General features: G+C 37.7%; 2 protein-coding genes across 6 annotated transcripts; one reads left to right on the top strand and one right to left on the bottom strand.

Moving 5' to 3' along the window:
- The first annotated feature begins 9,218 nt into the window (after positions 1–9,218).
- On the top strand, positions 9,219–13,830 carry LOC105045116 (cysteine-rich receptor-like protein kinase 2). Its single transcript, XM_010923273.3, is given in 8 exon segments — positions 9,219–10,278; positions 10,281–10,310; positions 10,954–11,070; positions 11,165–11,304; positions 11,447–11,657; positions 11,762–11,996; positions 13,011–13,164; positions 13,262–13,830. Coding segments are annotated over 8 exon segments (1,947 nt in total). The 5' UTR covers positions 9,219–9,551; the 3' UTR covers positions 13,595–13,830.
- LOC105045024 (uncharacterized) lies at positions 12,964–22,661 on the bottom strand. 5 transcript variants are annotated; one of them, XM_073257633.1, is made up of 8 exons: positions 22,187–22,661; positions 20,786–21,537; positions 19,869–20,547; positions 19,675–19,775; positions 19,491–19,580; positions 19,279–19,406; positions 18,856–19,042; positions 12,964–13,548 (listed from the first exon to the last, which is right to left on the bottom strand). In XM_073257633.1, the coding sequence occupies exons 2-7, from the start codon at positions 21,476–21,478 to the stop codon at positions 18,898–18,900; spliced, it is 1,836 nt and encodes a 611-aa protein (XP_073113734.1). In that variant the 5' UTR covers positions 21,479–21,537; positions 22,187–22,661; the 3' UTR covers positions 12,964–13,548; positions 18,856–18,897. The 5 variants fall into 5 exon arrangements, with proteins under 5 accessions (XP_073113734.1, XP_073113732.1, XP_010921487.1 ...); XM_073257631.1 differs by lacking the exon at positions 12,964–13,548 and adding an exon at positions 16,201–16,798; XM_010923185.4 differs by lacking the exon at positions 12,964–13,548 and adding an exon at positions 16,201–16,770 and having other exon boundaries at positions 20,786–21,492.
- Positions 22,662–23,202: the final 541 nt, after the last annotated feature.

The following is a 23,202-nucleotide window of genomic DNA, read 5'->3' as shown; positions in this document are numbered from 1 at the left end:
ATAATCCGAATGAATTTGAGTATTGTCATAGGAAAAAATATTTCGTCATAGTCAATATCATAATGCTGATAATAATTCTGGGCAACCAAACGGGCTTTATAGGTCTCCACCTTTTGTCTGTGCCCTTCTTCCTTTTGAAGACTCACTTACATCCAATGGATTTAACCCCTTCAGGTGGGTCAACTAATGTCCATACATCATTGACCTTCATAGATTCTATTTCGAATTTCATTGCTTCAAATCATTTATCAGAGTCAGACCTCTACATTGTATCCATATAGGTGATCGGATCTTTATTTTCTCATCGAGTTCAACAGGATCTCCATCTCGGATCAAGAAATCATAGTATCTGTCCGATTGATGCGATACTTTATCGGATCTCCTTAACGATATCTCTACAATTGGTTTCGAGTTTGACATCATTAAATCCGATTTTATGGGTTCATTAGACTATGTCGGTTTTACCTGTTGAATTTCTTCAAGTTCAACCTTAGAGGCATTAATCTCTTTCTCAAAGAATTTTTTTTTCTAAAAAGATTACCCTAAGGCTGATAAATACCTTTTGTTCATTAGCAAGGTAGAAGTAATATCTCTTAATTTCTTTGAGATACCCTATAAAAATATATTTATCAGATCTGACTCTGAGTTTGTCTGTTTTTAAATATTTGACATAAGCCAGACACCTCCAAACCCTAAGGTGAGAGAGCTCTGGCTTATGTCCCGTCCATATCTCATATGGTGTTCTACTTAAGATTTATTAGAAATCCTATTAAGCACATAACAAGCCGACTCGAGTGCATATCTCCAAAAAGATATTGGCAGACTAGAAAAGCCCATCATGAATTGAACCATATCCAATAGATTGATTTTCTTTTCTGACACACCATTGTGTTGTGGTATTTTAGGAGGTATCCATTGAGAGAGAATCTCATTCTTCTTAAGATATATCAAAAATTCATCAGAAAGATATTCACCTCCTCGATCTGATCAAAGAATTTTAATATTCTTTCCATTTGTTTCTCTACTTTATTACGAAATCGTTTGAACATTTCAAATGATTCGGACTTGTATTTCATCAAGTAGACATACCCATACCTAGATAGTCATTTGTAAATATAATGAAATAGTGGTATTCTCTTTGGCACTAGTGCTCATGGGTCCACATACATCAGTATGTATAAGATCCAAAACATCACTGGCTCGTTCATCTTTTTCAGTAAAAAATGACTTGATCATCCTTTTAAGTAGACAAGACTCACAGGTTGGCAATGATTCATAATCATTATCATCAAGAATTCTTTCTTGAGCTAATCTGTTCATCCTATTCTTGTTAATATGACCTAACCTACAATACCAAAGATAAGCATCCATGACATCGACTATTCTAGGACATTTGTTAGACGTGTACATTACATTTAACTGTGATATAATATAAATATCATTATTCAACTGTCCACGCATTATAGTAATACCATTCAAAATAATATCACAAAAGCTTTTCTTTATTGAAATTTCATAATTCCCTTTGGCCAAAAGGCCTACAGAAATAACATTAAAAAAAAATTGAAACAGTAATGACAATTATTAAGAACAATAAAATGAGAATTGAATACAAGCTTGATAATTTTAAAGCTAGAACTGAAACTGATCTTCCATCTCCAATATTCCAGAATTTTTCGTCATCTCCAAATCTCCTACCGATCTGAAGTCCCTACAATGAATTACAAATGTTAATAGGACTACCGATATCTAATACCCAGGTCATTGTATCAAAAACTGAGAAGTTACAAGATGTTACCATATAATTACCTTGTCTAACAACCGATTGCTTTTTCTTTTTTGGCTTATTCGGGTCAAAGAAAGTTATGTATCGAGGACAGTTTCTTTTTCAGTGATCCTACTTCTTACAATAGAGGTACTTTGTCTGACTTTAGTCGGCCTTGGACTTAAACTTTTGGGTCTGACTCCTAGCACTTTGTACCTTTTTATTCTTTTTTTTTCTTTCTTAAAAAGACGACGTCCATCCGAAGAAGATCCTCCCACTACATTCACCATCTCCTTGTGGAGCTAGTGATCATTCTCAAAAGTCTGTAGCAACCCCAACAGATCGTGATAGTTGACTACAGGCTTCATCATTTTAAAATGACTGAGAAATAGAAGGTCAGATTTGGGTAGAAAATGCAGGATCGCATCCTTCCCAAGCTGTCGTGCAAGAAAAAGTCGAGCTTGCTTAATCGCTCAATCTGTTCGATCATATACAATACATGATCAGTGACCGATGCTCCTCCCTCATTCGAGCATTGAAAATGACGTAACTAGTCTTGTGCCGCTCAATATTGTCGGGAGTATCAAAAGACTCTCTCAATACTTTGAGCATTTCTTCTAGCTGAGCCTCTTGAAACTTTCGACTGAACTCGTCATTCATTGCAGGCCGCATTATACAACGCACTATATTGCTGTCATTGAGCCACTTCAAATAAGTATCTCGAACCATACCGCGGACGTTGGGAGCAGGCTCCTCAAGTGTCGGATTTGTAATGACATACAAAATCAGCTCGTGCTCCAGGATCATTTTAAGTTTTCGATATCAGTTATTGAAATTGGACCCATCAACTTCTTACTGTCCAACAGTGATCGAAGTGACAAGGTTGAAGCTATAATTGCACAAAAAGAAAATCAAAATCTAATTAGTATGTAAATTAATTAAGCCTAAAGATATGGACTTTAGTCTAAAGGTTCTCCCACTAGTTTGTATGAATTGACAATCTCTATCTCTAATTCGATGAATTATCTTAATTTCTTAGTGGTACTAAAGTCTACACAAATTGCACACAAGTCCGACTTTGGTCGGCTCACCCATGTGCATCCATGGATAGGTTCATTAACCAATTATTTTATAAATAATTTTTAGTATTTGATTTAGCCCCAGATAACTTTTCAGTTGACTTTGGTCTTCTCTACAAGTCCTGGTTAGGTCCAACCATTAACATGATCATACTTAAAAATCTAACACCAAATGATCAGGTTGATTTTGATCGACTAATCTGATCACTTGCTAGAGAGACTCAACTAAGTCATCATATTATGAATGATAATTCTAATAGTAGATGAGCACCAGACCTTTGGGTTTTCAATGATCATTATACCATTGGATCTATTATCACCCAACTTAATGGGAGCTATAATTTAGTTATCACCATAATTATCTCATTTTAAAAATCTAATAATTTAAAAAATTTAATTTATGAATTAAAAAAAAGAAGAAGAGATCAACCAGTAGACCACAATCTTTCCACTGACTTCACCAAGTCATTGAATCGGATTAATGTCATACTGGTTGAAATGGTATCTAAATCAGTCACATTGATTAACCTTAATGGCATGGGTCAACTCGAATCACTTAGCGATCTTATCAAAATATAATCCACCAAATTGGTTAGATAAGTGAGATCAATGGGAGGGTATGTTAAGCTTGCCATAGATACTATCGAAATGGTTAGATAAATAACTCCCAATTAAAAATCATTGATCGAAATGCCAAACTTATCTTAGACACCAATTGGTTAATTAGTTTTGATTTGATCAATATATAATTCGGGTTCAACCACTGAGCCACAATCAAGGTCCATTTGGTCTAATCAAAGATATGGACTTGACCATCTACAACTATTGTATTAGAAAATTTTTTATTTAATCTAATTCAATATTTGGTTAGATTTAATTAATTTTTCTATATAGTCTATTAACTCTTTGATTCTAACCTTAGGTCTAATCCAATTTAGAAGATCTGATTTGAGCTAACTCATGCCTCATATTTTATGCAATGTCATTAGATCTTAAATCACAATTCTAGATCTAATCGATTCAACACTTAATTCTTAATTAAGTTTAGCATCAACATGGTTTAGGTTTTGAAACTATTTCTCATGTAAATTTTTACATTAAATTATAAAATCTTTTTATGTCAAATCTAAATTTTCATGATTTCAAATCAAAATAATTTTGATTATTAAGATTAAATATAATTACTTTTCTTTGCAACTTACATCACATACAACAAATTTTAGGATTTCAAGATCTAAGATTTTATAAGAAAGTAATTTTTTTTTTCACTTTTTTCTTCGTAAAATCTCACAATGGCACCCTTACACGTCATAAAAGCACTCCATTGAATGAAAGGAGAGGGTCATGTAATCCTTCTTGCTCCTATGATCGAACGGCCTGATGATTGCCCAATCTGAGTACTTTGCTACTCAGTTCATCTAATCTAACATGTACAGAACTCATCAAATATCAGATCTGAAATTAAAATATATTTAGATCTAATCTAAATAACATATAATCAGATCTAAAAGCATATTAAATCATATCATAAGGAATCTGACTCTGATATCATTTGAAGAAATACTGGACAGTACTATGCATACAATTTTAAAATTTTTCACAGTGGATGTATAAGATTAAATGATTTAATCTATTATATATATAAGATCTAATCTAAACTATCATATCAAGATCTATAATATGATTTAACATGAACTTAAGATCTAAAAATAAAAATCTGCATCGATCTACTCGATGCTGCAAATTAGATCTAACCGTTAGATCTACCAAAACTAGTTTAACAAGTTCAAAACTCGTTACTAGATTGTGGATTGTTGATCTCCACAAATATCTCGCATAGGAGAGAGTCCTTTCAGGTTCATAGCCGCACAAAGATGTCTGACCTCTACAGATCATCCATACGAAGATTGGTGCAGATTAGGCTTCTTAGAAGTACTAGCTTGTAAGGATCTTCAAAAGCTGAACTTTCTCTTCTTCTTTAAATCTCTTGGATGCTCTAAAGGAGAAGAAGATCTAGAGGAGGAAGAGGAGAGAGCTCTTGTGGAGAAACAAAATCAGCAAGTAACAATATATGAGGCGTCCACTATTGGAGCCCTCTTTAAATAACAAGGGACTTGGGTTTTGGATCAAGAGGAGAGGTGCCAATATCTCCACTCCAATCCCAATATTGGCATCCCAAAATTTTCAAGAATGAGTGATGGCATGATGAAGGAGATTTGATCTTTCTCACGTCCAAAAATACTTCAAAGAATTTAAGGAAAAATATCATGGTGCCACCCTTCTTTCCAAACATAAAATTTCTTTCTTTCTTATCTTCTTATCTCTAATTTGGATCGCATTCAAATTAGGCATGAGATAAAATCATGACTCATCATGCTTTGCTGCCCACCCTTATTGAGCCCTCTTTCTTCATGCTAAAAATCTCACGCCAAAACCAATTTTGATGTTGAGAAGAGAGGCGGGTCCAAAGGTGGCGCAAGAGGAAGAGATAGAGTTCCTACCGACTGGGACTCTTCATTTCTATTTTGATTCTAAGCTAAATCAAATCTGGTTTGAACCCCATGATAGAAATGAATCTAATCTAATTAGGAGCCCAATCATCTCAATAAATTCCTAACCCAATTAGGAATTAGCTGAGCCCAAATCCTGATCAAATCAGGATCAAATTTTTTTTATAATTAGGCTTGATCAAATCAAATCCAAACTAAATCAAACTGAATCTAATTCAATTAGACTTGATCCAAAGCTCTTTGCTCAATCAAATAGAGTCAATTAGCAATATAATTGCTAATTAATTCTCCATTAATAGTAGAGTCCTAGTCTAGTGAGACTCTCCTCCAGAGTCTCAATCCCAATGGGACTCTTCATCAGAGTCACATGGGACTCTTCAGCCATCAGATCAGACCGTATCTTCTCATGTGTGTGACCCCATAGGTTCAAACCTAAGCCGGTAGTATAAGAACAAATTTTTATACTAATCTATGTAACTATCTAGCAATGGGATCTGACATCCGGATAGATCGAAAGATTACAAAGCAATATTCTAGAATCTACTAACGTATGGTTATCGTATAATTCATCCCTTTGATCCTAATGCTCAAGGTGACCTAAGATTTGACTGTCAATCCTAATATAGTCGATCATATTATATTTTAACCTTTCAAATCCATCATATGGATTATTCTGGCCAAGATTTTACTAAATTAAAATATACTGATGCATATCTCCTACTTATTCAGGGAGATCAATTCCATCTTGACTCACACACCGACTTGATAAGTACTTACTGCACTCAGTAACTTTCTGTCACTGAATTAAAAATTCAGATGGTTCGATACCAAAGTATAGTAAGTTACTTATAAGTCACCGTGATGATCTCAGATCGAAGGGACACTTATATCTATATCCTTCACAAGCTACTCTTGACAGCAGAGTGCTCGACAAATGATCACATTCGATGCGAATGTACTCCTACATTCCACCTGCATGCCATACCAGTATTTTCACACTCCTTGGTTAAGAGGATAACTAGCCCATATGGCACACAACGATCTATACTTGATATTGCTATCGTCCTATTAACAGCATATCATTTAATCGCGAACACATTTTAAGGACTAAACAATAAATCTTTTTTTGTCGATTAAACATAGTCTTAAGGACTTCATCACAACATAGGAGTTCAAAAAAGATAGGCAAAATATGATGAAAAAGTCACATAACTTTTATTAATAAAAATTCATATATATTTTATAAATATGAGTACAATTATCAACAGACTGACGATTGGCTTTGGATATCTTCTCCTGAGCAGCGTGAAGATTTTTTTGAAGTTGCACCACATGATCAGCAGAATGCCTCCCGGCCTCGTTGGTGGCAACCTTCGATGACTTCAACTTCGAAACTCTATTCTTAAACCTGCGAAGCCAGATATGAAGATCTTGTTCCCGAACAGCGATGCCCCAGATGGCATCCTCAACAAGCTTCGACAGTCATGTGGACTGATGGCAAGTCGAGTCTTCTCGGTGGAGTATGTCATGACACTCTGACAATTGATCATCTTTAGTTGGTCGGCTTCTGCCAAGGCTTCGTCTAAAGCATTTTTGGTCTTTTACAGCTCCTTCCAAGCAGAAGCTTTTTATTTAACTTCTTAATGATTTTTTCAAGATCGCCTGTACGGGACCTGATCCTTACTGCAGATACCGCTGATAAAGACTCTACTGATAAAGGCTCGATAATAGGAGTTGTAGGAGTATACTCGATGAGAGTGCACGAGCGAAGCTGGACAAGTGAAAGAAAATACAAAAAGGATAAAACTTTGTTTCATTAACCACTATTTCTTTATAGGAGAAAGAAGAGAAGAAAGTACATGCCTCATTTCCTGACCTCACCTTAAGGATCGGTGGGACTAGACGTGGCTTCTGGAGGGATCCCGTACCAAATCCATATCTGACTTAAATCGTCTGGGTTCAGTATAGAGTGATAACTCTGGACCAAGCTCGCTCTGCTCTACCATTTTCAAGCAAAATGACTGGAAAGATATCTAAAGAAAGAAAGGAAGAGCAGAAGAATAGATCGGCAAGAGAGGAAAATTCACCTCTGAACAAAGGAAGAAGACGAAAAAAATGAAGCGATCACCATAACCTTTGGAAACCTCTTTGGGGACTCACACCAGGAGAAGAAAGAAAGTCTTTTGCTCTAAGAGCTATGGCAATGGACAAAGGAATCAAAGAGCCCGGCAACAATCGAAAAAGACAAGCACTTCTCTTATTTATAGCCAGGAGAAGATAATACTCAGGTATCGAATCATTCTTCCCCAACAAGTCGAAGAACATGGCACACGTGTCATCCTGCTATTCGGTCAGTCACTGCTGTCGGTTATGCAAATCGGCACTACAATTCAAAAGCATACAGCGAAATGACAGACATTTAATTCCATCGTGATGACTTAAGTTGTACCACCTCAAGCCTGCCTTGAAAAATCGTGCACGTTCCATCAATCACAGAACCCTTTTCACATCATCAGTTTTAGGACGACAGGTGTACTCCCTTCTCCTGACTGAAGTCAGACTCGAGAGTAGGAGGGTATGTGTTGGAAAAAATTTCGTACAGACCAAATTTATGAAGAGATCCAAAGCTTAAAATAGCTGCGTTCAGCAGGCTCATCAACAGGGATCTCTGACGACCCAAGGTCGCCACCACCTCCTCTGACGACTCGATGTCGGCAACTACTTTCACCGATTAGTCCTTCGCAACCATCCGACTAGAGCCTTGCTCGTCGACAGTGACTCGACGACCCCTGCACATCATCTTCGATGACTCCTCGTCGATTGATCACGCATGCATTATGGAGCAAATCTTGACGATAGCGCAAGATGATCGAACTCCAGTAGTCGATGACCAGTCCTCATCCCCACAGCATCTAGATTGGCCACTCCATTCAAAACACGACACCTACGAGGCAACAGCTGTCGTTAGACTGATAAGGCAACCATATTCGCCACATCTCGAAAATATCGAATGACAACCCAACGAATCATGTCTTGATTATATAGGATCGTGCCAACCAACTTGTCAACTGAAGTTCCAATTCTCTGCTATAAAAGAAATTTAAAAAAGATCCACGAGAAGGTATGCAATCACTCTGCCTCTCACGCTCTTTCTTCTGTGGAATGAAATTTTGACTTGAGTGTCAAAGAATCTTTATTGGAGTCACCTCTAATTAGAGACTTTTTGCAGATCATTCGTGCCAAATAAGACCTCCGAAAGAGAGAGATGGTGATGGTTGAAACAGAAGTCAGGCTCCTTGACGTGGTAGAAGAATATTAGGCCACTTTGGGCCGTCCTACTAATGCCATCGATGCTTCATTTAAATACCAAACCGACCACCCAGCCACTTACCAATACCAAAAAAAAAAAAAAAAAAAAAAAAAAAAAAAAAAGACCACCCAACTGTTCTTTCATAGAACGGTGCTAGAGTAACGGGAATAAAAAAAAAACATCAAAACAAATGATAAGGTTAGAAAGGCTGATGTACTCCTCCAATTTTTTCATGGCATGGGCTCCACCCTTGATCTCATGTGGGAAAATTCCGGTCTTAAAATCAACTTTACCGGTGTAGACAATTTTAAATAGGAAAATCGCTGGCGCATCCCACGACAGCTTTTAGCGAATTCAGAAACTCCAAGCTACAAGTCAATCGTTGTCGGCTATTTAGAAAATTTTTAATATTTAAGTTTTAGATAATATTTCTTGTATAACCTTCTTTCTTTCAAAATTCAAATATTATATTTCCAAGATGCACATGCATCCAATTTATTTGTCAAATAAAAGTTCTTTCATAATTCTTTACCATTCCAATCGGTGGTGTCATGCACCAGCTTCAAGGAGAGACCTCTCTTCCCACAACCAAACTCCAAGGAATAAGCAACTAAAACCCCCCAGCCAAGGGAGCTGGAAGAATGTCTTCTTTTAATTGGAGATGAAAAGTCAAGTACTTCTAGATAAATCCAGTGGCACCAAAGTTTAGTTCTCATGATGGAGTTCAACGCCTCTACCCACCAACCCATCATTTATTCAACCACATGAAAAGAAAAATTTAGAGCATATTAGAAAAGATCTCTCCATCCAAGCATAGCTTCACAAAATCAAAAAGACAAAATAGCAGCAGGAGCAACCTAAGCTACCTTCCTTGAACTCCTCCACAGATGGTATTCACCTTGCTATCATGGATCCACCTCCTCCTCCTCATCTCTGGTGCTTTCTTCGCCAAAGCTGATGATTCCCCTGCTATAATCCTCACCATCTGCGGCCAAAACCAATCGACAAAGCCCGAAGCCTTCGATGTCAACTTTGTAAACACCATGGAGATGGTGTACCAGAATGTCACCAGGACTGGTTTTGGCACCGCAGTCTCAGGCACCTCCAACATCGTTTATGGCCTTGGCCAGTGCTTCAATTACCTTTCCCCCACTGGTTGCCAGCTCTGCTATGCAGAGAGTAGAGTCAAGCTCCCTTACTGTCTCCCTAATACCACTGGCAGGATCTATCTTGATGGTTGCTTCTTGAGGTATGCAGACTATAACATATCTAGCGAGGCGGTCGACAAGCTCGACACATATGTTTGTGGGAATTCATCGACATCTGCATCGAATTCCACAGACTTTGATGATACAGCAATGAAGTTGGTGAGGAATTTGACATCAGAAGCATATAGCAGTAAGGAGTACTACAAGGCAGGGAGCTTATCAGTTGGGTCATCAGGTGTGACAGTCTATGGGATGGCACAGTGTTGGAGGTCTCTGAATGAGAGTGGATGCAGGGATTGTTTGGAAAGTGCAAGAGGTAGTGTGGCCCGGTGCTTACCGGCTTCAGATGGGAAGGCTCTGAATGCAGGGTGTTACTTGAGGTACTCGACGGAGCCGTTCTACGTAGCGATACAGTGGAAAGTGGTGGCTCTTCTTCTGGTAATTCAATCGAGTCCTGTTATGCTTGCCATATTCTGTCACATATGTTAAAATCTTTTTCAGATGTTAAATTTTTAGCAGAATGCTTGTGTTTGATTTGTATGTGTTTATTGTTTCAGTATGAAATTGGTCATGTTTTATATCAATTGGATATAGAGGTAGTTCAGAAAATCAGGAATCGGTTGTTAGATTAATGTTTCATTTATGGAGAACAAGAGTAGCACAGGCGATTGCATTGATTTTTGTTCACAGTCAACTTTTCTCATCCTTTCTTTTGTTAATTTGGTAGCTTTATTGAGGAGAGAAGGTGACTTACTCAATTCATCAAAAATATATTCCTCCTAAGTTTTGGATTGTAATTCATGAGAAGTTGTTTGTTCTAACTTTTCTTCTATTTCCTTATGATTCAGCTGTTCATCATCACTTTTTGCCCTTTTTTTTGGGGAAGATTGGATTAAAGTCTAATCAATTACTTTGTGCAATGTGGAATTCATGGGTCTCTTGTTGCTTTTCTTCTGCTAAGCCTTAAGACTGAATGGAAGTCAAACTGTGTGATGCCATCTATCCGAATTATCTGGTTGAATGTGGACAATTCTTTTTTCTTTCCATAATAATCACTTTGGGTCTTGATTTATTATGGCAGCCCGGCGTCGACTGATAGTTGCTCTTGGGTCAGTCATTGCTGCATTGGCAGTCATAGCAATAGCTATCCTCTGGATGAAATTAAGACCTAATAGACGATCCATTGATTCGAATGACGGTAAAAAGATCTAATAGACGATCAAATGTCTGAGTTCGATGGAGATGTGTTGATACATTGAGAGACTAACTTGCTATTTTGAATCCCACTGCAGATATAGATGGTTCACAAGAAATTATAAGATCAATTTCATCATCTAATCTTAATTTCAAATATGAAGATTTGAGAATAGCAACAGACAACTTCAGTCAGATGAATAAGCTTGGCCAAGGGGGGTTTGGCTCAGTTTACAAGGTAACTTAAAGCCCTGTATATTCTTCAAGTTTATATCAATTTAGTTTGCTAGATTCTACTCCAATTGCTTCATGATACTGTCCATCAGATTTATCCCTAGTATAAGTGCAAAAATAGATTGGTTTGTTTTCTCCATCACTAGGGAGTTCTACCAGATGGCAGGGAAATTGCTGTTAAAAGGCTGTTCTCCACTACAAGGCAATGGCTTGATCAGTTCTTCAATGAAGTTAGTCTTATTAATCGAATTCAGCACAAAAACCTTGTGAAGCTTCTGGGTTGCAGTGTTGAAGGACCTGAAAGCCTTGTGGTTTATGAGTATTTATGCAATACTAGCTTGGATCACTTCTTATTTGGTACAGTATTTTTAATCTTAAATGTAATTATTAGCTATAGAGTACCCTGCTTTAGCTATAAACGATGAACATGCATGAGTTGCTCTCCTCTGATTTGCTTACAGACTCATTCAAGAAGAATGCATTGGATTGGAAAAGGAGATTCAATATTATCACTGGAACGGCGGAGGGACTGGCTTATCTCCATACTTCTTGTGAGGTCAGGATTATACATAGGGATATAAAAGCCAGCAACATATTGTTGGATGAAAGTTTTAAGCCCAAAATATCAGATTTTGGACTGGTAAGGTATTTTGCAGGGGATCAGAGTCATCTCAGCACTGGCCTAGCAGGAACTTTGTGAGTCAAGAAACTTCTTTTCTCTGTTTACTAATGCTTCGAGTATTTAGCATTCAAATTCAAATTAAAGGATGTTATAGGCATGGCCTTTATAAGAGAAATTAAATGCTTCAAATCATCACAATTTCTTATAAACACTGCTTAAATGAATATATTACAGATGGTTATTCAAACTGATCGAATAAATCTAAGTTGTAGACTTATCCTCATATGAAAAAACCAGAAGAGTGAATGTCTCAGAAATTAGAGCGAGGCAGTATTGAGATATCATGCGATCTTCCAAAACTGAGGAGAAAGTCGAAGACAAGATGTTGATGGATCAGGAAGCTGGACATTAATGGGAACCAAGCAGTCAAGCGCATAAAAACATTAACATGGCATGTTGCAAAATATACGAGAAAGGTTACAAAATGTATAGAAGTTGTTCGACCTGGAAGAGCCATGGGGGAGGATGTAGCCCTTTATAGGAGTAATTGAAGAATAACTCATGAAGAGTCTGTGTGCGTGAAAAAGGTAACAAAATGAATAGAAGTTGTTCGATCTGGAAGAGCTGGGGCACAGGATGTAGGCCCTTTATAACAATGATTGAAGAATAACTCATAAAGAGAGACTATTAAGCACTACTCTGCCTCAGGATGTAGGCACCAGCATACGACTGTTGAACCTTGTACATAGGGGATTTAGCCTGTACACACAGACAGTCACTAATTTGAGAAACTACCTAATATTTAATGAGAAAGATCAACCAAGAAGGAGAAGTTCTTTTTCCTTTTAATGAAAAAACAAGAAGAAAAGTTAGTGACTGACAGCCTAAAAAGGGGTTTAGGTCTCTAATTTTCTTGATAATCCATATCCCTGATTGACCTGTTGATCTATTTGCTCTTTTTACAAGGATAAAGGTTGCATGTTCTTAAATGATTCTTTTTCTAGCAAAAATTATTCTCCAATCATCAAACACTAATGGATCTCAACAAAAATTTTCAAAGTGACAATTTGAATCCTCAATGCTTTCAGTGGCTATATGGCTCCCGAATATATCGTCCATGGGCAGCTGACAGAGAAGGCCGACATTTACAGCTATGGTGTACTAGTTCTTGAAATTGTTACAGGCCGAAAGAACAACAGTTCCATAGCAGAATCAGCAGAAGGCCATTCCCTTGTGTCATTGGTAATTAATTCCCTGCTCCAATATTTATTTGATCAGAAACTTCCATACCCCTGTTCTAACTTGCATTCTTATGGACAAATTTCTTGTTTCTTAGTAGATATGGCAAAAATTCAATTCAGAGAGATTATTGGAACTGCTGGATCCTTATCTTCAAGACCAGTGCTCTGAGGAGCAAGCTCTAAAGGTATTCCATATTGGTCTTCTATGCGCACAAGCTTCTCCTAATCTCAGGCCACCAATGTGGAAGGTGGTGGAGATGCTGACCAGTAACTCAAAGGACCTTCCTCTTCCCACACAACCTCCTTTCATTGGCATCAAGGGTGCAAGTTTTAAAACTGAGGGTTCCGAAACTTCTTCTCTCTTAGCATCCTCATCAAGGTCCCCCTATTCAGTGAATCAGATGTCAGTGACTGCTGTGCAAGGGAGATGACATACATCCAGTTATCTCTGAAGAAGAAAGTCGCAACAGTTTTGCTTATAATTTGGATAGAAAAAAATCATCATGCAGTTTCATTGAAGCAATGCGATTCAAAAGTTGGTCGGATTAGAGATTCTTTCATTTGTTCACACATTGTGTTATAAATGAGCCCTACGTGTTGTTATATTGTATACACCATACATCTCTTATCAATATACAGAAAAAAATAGATTACATGTTACACTCCACCTGTTGTTAAAAACTACGCAAGGCCTACATTTATGTTCAAATTATTATGACAATCAGTAATAATCCAAGAAGACGCATGGTTGGTACTGCTTCTGCTAACACCAGATGAGTTTAGGCTAATTAGCAGGCACCGAAAGCAAGAAGGGCAATGGCACGGTCAACAGAATTTCCACTCAACTGCATCACAGAACTGGTATGCAAGCAATGGCTATACCGTCCGGGCTGTCATGATTAACCTATGCTGAAATTTTCCTAAAATATACTCTCCTTTTCACATCGAAAGTAAGAGCTAGGGATAATGAAGATGAGCATGGAATCTCCAAAAATTCAGTGACCAAGACTCAGGTTTGGAATCCAGTATAAAGCAGTATGTATCACCAAGAGCAGACAACTTATGATAATATTTGAATGAGTGATTGAACAAATTGTTATTGATTACTGCTGGCTAACTTATTGAGATTCAACAAAGTGGGCATGCTTTGACCATGGACATCCAGGAAACCAGCTAGAGCTTACATCCATGCTGAAAATTTTCTATCATTCTGAAAAGTCAATTGGCACGGGTCGAAAGGGAAAATAAGAAAGGAAACTATCAAAGTAGGAATCAGTCATAAAACTATCATGCTTCCTGTGAATTTCAGTCTACCATCTAGCATTATGATTCACCTCAATGAACCAAGACATGTGCTACCATATGAATGTCGTTGAACAATCAAATCATTGTCTGAAAGTAGGTCTAAAAACTCATTTAAATTCAATGCTAATACCGCCACATAATTACACTGAGCGCTAGACTACGTTAGCATACAGGTCTGAAAGTTTCCTGGTAGCTCTTGAGGTTAAGATAAGCTCCACCAGTTTGAGAGTCCCCTAAGACGGCTAAACCATGCTGACTATAATTGATTTCCAACAGTTACAACGACATTTTATCAAGATTTCATCAAAAGCAACCTAGGTCAATATGGTCAGTTCCAGCCTCAATCCTTAATAACCTAGAAATTAAGGCAGAATAATTGACCAAAAATAATGGAGTGCACCACATGCAACCGGAGGATCAGATGTCAAAACCCATAGGGAACAAATCACTGCATGTATCTTTGAAAACCATTTAATTCCTTCACAGATTTTAGCAGTGGAGCTGCCAGAAACAAGTCCACAAGCATGACACCTACCTTCATACCAACAGGTTGGTTAGGTTTGAGTTAAAGCCCACCCTAAACTTGATCCTAACTCAACCAAAACCCAATCAACACTGACATAACTGGTTAAATAAATAAATTATGGTTTATTTCATATAAAATGCTTTAGCTATATCTTCAACCTTGTTAAGTTATATAATTGCTTAATTCATGCAGAGAGGATCAACCAAACGAATAATGACTAAACAAAAATGCCCAAAACTTTTCGCCTATCTTATGTTACCCATACAACTTGACCTAACCGGATTAATCCAACCCGACCCAAGCCAACCTGACACTAACCCAAACTTAGTTTAATAAGAGTTTGGGTAGGCTCAGGGTGCAGAAATCCCAACCCAAGGTCATATTTGGTTGGTTTACAAGTTAAAAGTAGGACTAGCCCTCAACTCGATGCAACCTGCCCAAGTTGCCTACCTAGATGTTCCCATACAGCTCAACATCTGAAATTTAATAAGGTTCCTCGTAAATATGTCTAAAAGTTTTTCTCAGGGAATACCAACTGCTCGTACAGTTTGAAATATTAGCTGAGAACACATACACATGCAACATGTACCACAGAATGCTTCCACACAGCATCCATGTGATGTTTGTTTTGACCCAAAAAATAATCTGCTAATTGGTCTAGCATGTGCCTCTATCCTGGAAATTTCCAGCATTTTAATGGAACACATGCTGTTTGTAAAATTCTAAACCCATTCAAATGATATATGCAAGTATTTCATGTGTACAAGTCTTAAAGAACTGCAACATGATAATGCATAACACAAAACCACAAATGTTCTTGCTCAAAAAGCAATTTTAGTTCAAATTGATTATTTTACATAATGAGCTTGGCATTGATTGATTACGTCATTACCTTTCCATGTAAAATATAAAGTTTTGCATTGGAAGAATCTTAGAGACAAAATCGGCATTTAAGATTATTATCAAGGACACAGATCAATTCTTTCTCAAAATTAGGGGGAAGAACAGGAAGCAGTAAAAACAGAAGCATGAGTTTAATAATAACAGAAACAACTTAAACCGGTATCCCAGATTTGAAAATAGAAAAAGAAAAGTTGTTAATAATCATAAAATATTCAGAAAAATCTAGTTTTTTGAGAGTCGCCAAAACGTTTAAAAGAATCAGTCCCAATTTACATAAGAAATTAAGGAAAGAACTTATAGGAATTCACTAAAACAGTTTAATTTCACTCAGTAATAAAAGAAAAGATTTCCAACGACTCGAATAATCAATGAATTGTTGGAAACAATTCATTACCGTCGATCAAATTTAAAGAGCTGCCAAGAACGAACTTGCAACTTCTTTGAGTAGCTGGAATTTGTATATTTGACATATGGCTAAACATCAATATGCATTGAACAGTTCAACATGTCTAGAAAACCCATGGCATCGATACAACTAGCTGTAGCAAGGGATGCCACCTCTTCAAAATGAAGACAAGCTCTGCCTCCAGGTGTTGCTTTTGGCTGGGTCCAAAGGCCACAGGAATCTATAAATAGCAATTAAATATTAATCCCACGGGACAGTGAATATTCTTGGAGGAAACCCCTCTCAGCACATTTGATCACAATCTCCACAATAATTGTAGAATCACGGAAGGATTACGCATATATATTGAAGACTCCAGCAAGTTCTTCCTCTATTTCAACTGCTGAATGATGATTGCCTCGTCAAATTGCATTATTTCTGAAGGATGAAATCAGAAGCATGGCCTGAATTCTCTAGCAATCACAAATCTGCCAAACCAAACCAAGTGTGATTGGCCTATGTAAGTGATGTCTAGTCAAAATTCTGGAACAATATTAACTGGAACTGTAGATTATAAATGAACAATTGTTGAAAGAAGTAATTCCACAACTAAATTTAGCATCACATGCATCAACGTCCAGCATACTAAGGCCTTTTGGGTTGTCAGCAGGCCAGATAAAGGTCCAATCGAAGTCTGCCCACTGCCAGCCCAGGGCACAAATAAACCCTGCCAACATACCGGAACTAGCCAGACATTTAAAATCAAGATTAAATGTGATCTAAACCAAGATTGGATTTATGATGGACCTGGAAATTCCTAAGCCTGACAGAATCATTCATAATGTTTTAAACTTTTTTTTAGATGGCAGGTAAGAAACAATTTTTAACATGTTAAATAGGAGTGGGTTTTACAAATAATTTTCAAGTGAGATTTTCAAGATTGAACAGGACACAGGTAAATAATGCCATCTACCAGACAACATACATATGTAAGTTCATGGAAAATGACCAATACCTTTTTTTTTTTTTGTGGAATGATCATTCAAAAATCTCCACTCACAAGCTTTTACCCAAACACATCATGCCACTCACTGGGGTTTTCTGGTAATCAAATTCTAAAATTATCAGTTGAAGATGTAGTTGAAATGGAGTTCTATCAAAATATCCTTTCACAAAACTTGAAACAATCAAATGAGTCCAATAAATTAGCTTCTGCAGCGACAACTTAGTCCTGCATAGCTCAGAAACCAAGTTTTCTCCATGGTTTTCTTAGAATGTGAATTGAAGCATGGCCTGATAAGCTTTGAAGTAGATTCTTTCAAACATAAATAGAACAATGGAAGGTCCATTAGGCTCAAGATAGGGAAAATGCTCATTTGTTTAACATTATGTAATGTCTTAGAGACGCATCAGTTTAACTGCTCATAGAAATTGAAGGGCCACAATCAATTCTATTATTGGTCAAAAACTCAGGTTTATGGTAATAAATAATACAACTTGAAGCAATAAATGAAGGGTTACCATGAAGCTTGTACTGATAATCCACAATTAGCTAAACACATTGTGCATGTTGGATTGGTTGACATTTCAAACACACACAAATCGTCAGTGTATTCTCAAAGAAAGTTATAGAAACATGCAGCCAGAGTCTTACAGGTGGAATGCAAGCATGGAATCAATAAACTGTATGAATTTTTGCCCCTAACCTGGTAAGATGGGTGGGATAACTATACACATTCTCTCTTTTAAACAAGATTGGAGGACTGATATGTAAAAATTTCAAAGTTGAAACCAACAGTCTTAATAAGCCTGTAACTAAGAAAGCGGTAATCACAATTTCACTTAACAATTAGCTCATAATGAATTGCAGTATTACACCTTCATTAGCTTAACAATTTCACTCAATTTCACTTGATTTCACTTAACAATTATCTTATAACATATCAGACTGATGCTGGAATCAAATTTATTCACTTTCAAATTTATAGGTGGCATGCGACAACAATATCATCAACCTGATATACAAAAATGACAACCCTGATCAAAGGCATAACTGGATAAAAAAAGTTCTACAACCACTTTTTAAGACCTTTAACCCTACAATCTACAAAAGACAAGGTATGATCAATATAAGTGAAATTGATGCTCCACAACTTATTCCTCTATGTAGATTTCAACAGATAACACATAACTCTAATTGCACAAATATTAACAAAAAGAGATGACCATGGATTGGAGTAGGAGTTGTTTCCCACACAACCTTCAACTTAGGAACTTAAAAAAATGAATAAATTTGATTATCACTTCCACGTCGAGTCAAACATCATGGAGATAAATAAAGCAAAAAGATAGAACACATTCATTTGTCTCAATAGGATAATGTAGGTAGGGTGCAAAAAAAGCACTACTTGTTTATTTTCATAAGCCCAAAGTTATATATGCATATCTCTATCTCTATGTTTGATCAAATAAATTTATAATACATCCAACTTAATACATTTAAAATAATAATATAAATGAAATTCTTCCACCAACATTAGATTATACAACTCTCAGTGTGACAGCAGGATTACCTGCTTCTGTGTAGACCAGAAAATGGATGAATGAAGAAGACATCAACATGTTGATACAGACTGAGCACGTTCTTTCACTGCCTTGTAGCATTGTAGACTGCACAGTGGAAGATTTGATTTGGAATCCCGATATTTATATGCATTTGTACATGCTGGGCCAGCACATTTCTCTCGTGGGGGTGGATAACTGAGTCCAGAGCAATGCACCAAGAAAGTAATTAGCTAGCAACTACACATCTGAATGAATAACCATGGTAGAATATGACTATAAAGGCATTAGTAAAATTATCGCTTCTTGTACATAGATGACTAAAGATTTGCCGTCTCAGTACTGGACCCCATACTGGTACCATCCTTTTATAGTGTTAGTATATAGTATGGACTGATACGATAGTGTCGGATCAGCAAAAGACCAGTTCTAACCTGCATTGCTTGGAGTTGAATATACTTGGGAGACCTACATCATCAGCAAATTTAACCACCGTGCCGGTTGGTCCCATAACCCATCTGACAGTGTTTGATGCTAATATCAAAGATTCAGCAGCCTTCTTCTGAGTAAAGCAACAGGTTGAAGGGGTTAGCATAGGCAAATGAACAAACTGGAAGCAAATTGAGAGCACTAGTACAGTATTTACCTGTGCCATTTCATCACGCTCCTTACGAATCTTCTCTTCTTTTTTCTTCCTGTTAGAATCCTGGCCCAGTATTTTCCTTATTGCCTCAGCCTGTAATATTAAAAGTAACTAAGTTGCTTCCATACAAAAGGATGCTAGCTCATAAATAGCAAGAAACTCTTAAAACAGGTAACAACAAATGAACCTCAGATTCCCTAGCTGCCTTCTCAACTTGCATTCTACGTCTCTGAGCAGCCTCAGCTTTCCTTGCCTGCAGCTCCACCTCTGACAGCTTCTCTTTTTGTTCTGTGATTATAATGTAGATGTCAACAAAATATTATCTCCAACATTGAAATTTTTGTTAATGAATGAATTGAAGATTATGAACCAAGTCCTTACTTCTTGGAGGTGCAGGAGGTAGCCCATTTGGAAACTCAATCAAACTCTCTCCAGTACCTTTGCCTGATTGAAGGGCTCGCTGACGAGTCGTAAGAGGTTCTGATCTGGCATCCATTGATGAATCTACAGGTTCCTTCTTGCGTTTCTTGCTCTTGGCCTCTGGTCCATCATCAGAACCAGGTTCTTCCTCTTCAATATAATCTGTGTCATCAGATTCCCTCGCACTTCTTGACTTCCTTTTGCTATCCTTATTTGATCGTGACAAACCAAAGTCCTCATCCACATCATATGCACTTTTCCTACTTTTAGGAACCTTGGAAACCTTCTTTTTCTTCACACTGCTCTCTCCATCATCTTCCTGCCCACCGCTGTAATCTGAGCTGGACTTACAGGTTTTGAGTCTCCCAAGATAGCGTATCTCATCATCTTCATTACCATCATCAAACTCGCCATCTAACACCCGTCGCTTGGGCACCCTCTTACTTTTACGAACAGACTCAGAGAAGTGTATACTCTGTGGTGTATCTGTTTGCTTTCCAGAGAGGCTTTCTTCTTCTGTTTTGACCCGTGGATTATCCTTTGCCCCATGAGAAAAGCCACCTCTGCCAAAATCCTTTCGTGGAGCTCCTTGCAAGCCATTCTGTTTCTCAGGTGGAGGGTAGTCATCATCTGAAATATCCTGCAGAATAAAAGAAAAATATGTTGAAGTTATACACAATGCATTATCTCTAAGTAGTGGAAACCAACCAGTTTAAGATATTCGTGCCATTACTTTAAGCAGGAACAGGAATATATTCTTCCAGTCAACTTAACATCCAAATGCTTCTCAAAATAAAGTTAAATATACTTCTAATTCATCTTCTTAAGCCAAAGGTATCCTAAGCTAAATTATTCAACAGAATAAATCAGCATACTACCTGAAGAATCAGCCTCTGCCGATGCCGAGAAGCATCTGAAGAACGTGAAGGCTTTGCAGTTGATGAACCATTCTTCTCATTCACCATATTTGATTTCGCATGAATGGTGCGGGTGACTCCACCTACCTTGAGCTTCACTTTTTTCAGCTTGTTCTCAGCTGATCCGTCAGGCGTTCCAACAGACCCATGCACATTATTTCCATCGCCGCTCTTGCCAGCATAGCTGTCAAGAGAAATTTCCAAGTTCTCTTTAACCTTGTTTGCACCTTTCCAGTTAGCTGGAGCAAGGGCACCTTCACTGCATCTCTTCAGCTCAGATCCAGTTCTCCTATGATCGGTATTTCCGGACAGCCCCCCTCTCGAACTACCATCTCTATAGAACCCTTCAAGATCTCCAAACTTTTTATCATCTTTCTTTATCTCTTTTGAGGCAGCCAAGCCTTCAATCTTATTAATTGATGCAATCCTTGGGGCAGAGCTGTTCAGATTAAATTCTTTCCTACGGAAAGAGACATCATGGCCAGAACTATCATCAGGAGAGAGCTTCGTAGCATTATCTGAAGATGGTGTGGATGAGGGAGGAGAGGCATCACGACCCTCCAACATGAATTGTGAGTCTGGCCGAGGCCGCCTTGCAGTTGCACTCCTCCGTTTCCTTGCGAAAGCATTTCCAGAGACCCCAAATCCTTCCATTGGGAAGATTTCAACTTCACAATCACAATCAAAATATCAACACTTACCCCCACTCTTGTCTGTAAATCAAAGAAAATTCCAACGAAAACAACGAATCAACACGTGCAATAAAAACCAGAGAATGTGGTAAAGATATAAGTACCAAAAGCCACATATACAGCAATTGCTTCCCCAAAATCAAGGTGAATTAAAAAAAACGAAAAGCATGTCTATGTGCAGAGAGGCTGTTTTCATATTTCGAACGCATGACACCCAGCGTACAAAGGAGCAACTTTACCCATTACACCAAGGCCCGCAAAATAAAGGCTGAAAAATAAAAGGAAAAAAAAAAAAGAAAAGCAAAAAAAATGAAGAAGGCATCGAAATCCAAAACCAATAAAAATTAGAAATCCAAAGGAAATTTGAGGAAAAATCAAAATTTTCAGGCTCACAACCATAGATATTGAGAAAAATCATGTCAAGAAGTCATAAAAATCGAAACTTTCTGATAAATCCAGGTAAAATCAACATCTCCAGAAGAAAACCCAGTCAAATCTCATAACATACGCCTCACAATCCAACAGAGACGAACACAATTCAGATCATAAGAACCAAATATCAAGAAACTCTGATCGAAAAACAAACCGAAAAACAATCGAATCAAGAAATGAACATCCAGGAACAAGAATAACAACGAAATCAAGAAAACCTCTCACCCAGAAACCTTACCTCGGCGGCGCGACCGAAGACCTCAGGTCATCTGCTCTCCAAAGGAGCGACCAAAGAACGGGGAGGGGAGAGATAAAGGCGACGGCTTTGGAATCAAAAGTCAACAGGATCGCTGGAGTGAAGGGGGATTTCCTTCAACCATCTATGTCTCTGGCCTCGAAGGAGCGGAATTGAGATAAAAACGATCACCTAGGGTTAGGGTTAGGGTGAAAGAGAGGTTGCTCGCGTCCCCTCCTCGGCCTTGGATCCAGAAAGGCGGCGATGGTGGTGATGATGATGATGATGATGGGGGCGATGATAATGGGTAAACTCTGCCATGTCCTTTGTTATTCCCACCCCAACCCCAATCCAAACCCACCGCGCGCGTGGTGGAGTTGGGGTCGTTGTACGCCCTCATCTCGACCTTTCCTTTCTCTGTGGACTCTCTTTCTCTCTCCCCTCCTCTCGCTCCTCTCCTCTTCTCGCATACAAAACCAGACGGCGTTTTTTCCACTTTTCTATGGGAGTAGTCGTAGGTTAGTTTTTTTTTTTATGGGGGGGGCGGGGGGGGTGTGGCTGTAGGTTAATATTCTTAAACGGGTGTTTAATTACTTATTAACCAAAGTTTCTTTTGAAGTTGAGGAAATTGGACGACTTTGTATAGTTTTGTATTTTTCTTCCTCGCAATTAAAAATCGAAAGAGTTTGCATGGCGTAGGAAATGGAAGAGGAAGAGATCCAGCAAAAACTGTTATAGTAAAAGTTAAACATTATTTTGCCCAGGAAATAATTATAAGACATTTGAGTTTTGTTATGGTCCTTTTACGTTTCCAATAGGTACATAATCTTTACTGTAATTTTTTTTATAAAAATATTTAATGTAAACTTAAGAACCCGGATAACCGACAGTGTAGGCCACAAGAACCGGATCTTTTATAATTGAATCAAATTCACGCCTCATCTCTTCCAATACTCATCCCCACCTCCTTTTATATATATATATATATATAAAAGATGGATGGATCATATCCGTTTGAT

Source organism: Elaeis guineensis, chromosome 5 (assembly GCF_000442705.2).
Source record: "Elaeis guineensis isolate ETL-2024a chromosome 5, EG11, whole genome shotgun sequence".
NCBI lineage: Eukaryota > Viridiplantae > Streptophyta > Magnoliopsida > Arecales > Arecaceae > Elaeis > Elaeis guineensis.
Note: the sequence above shows the minus strand (reverse complement) of the source record. Positions and strands in the feature narration are given on the sequence as shown.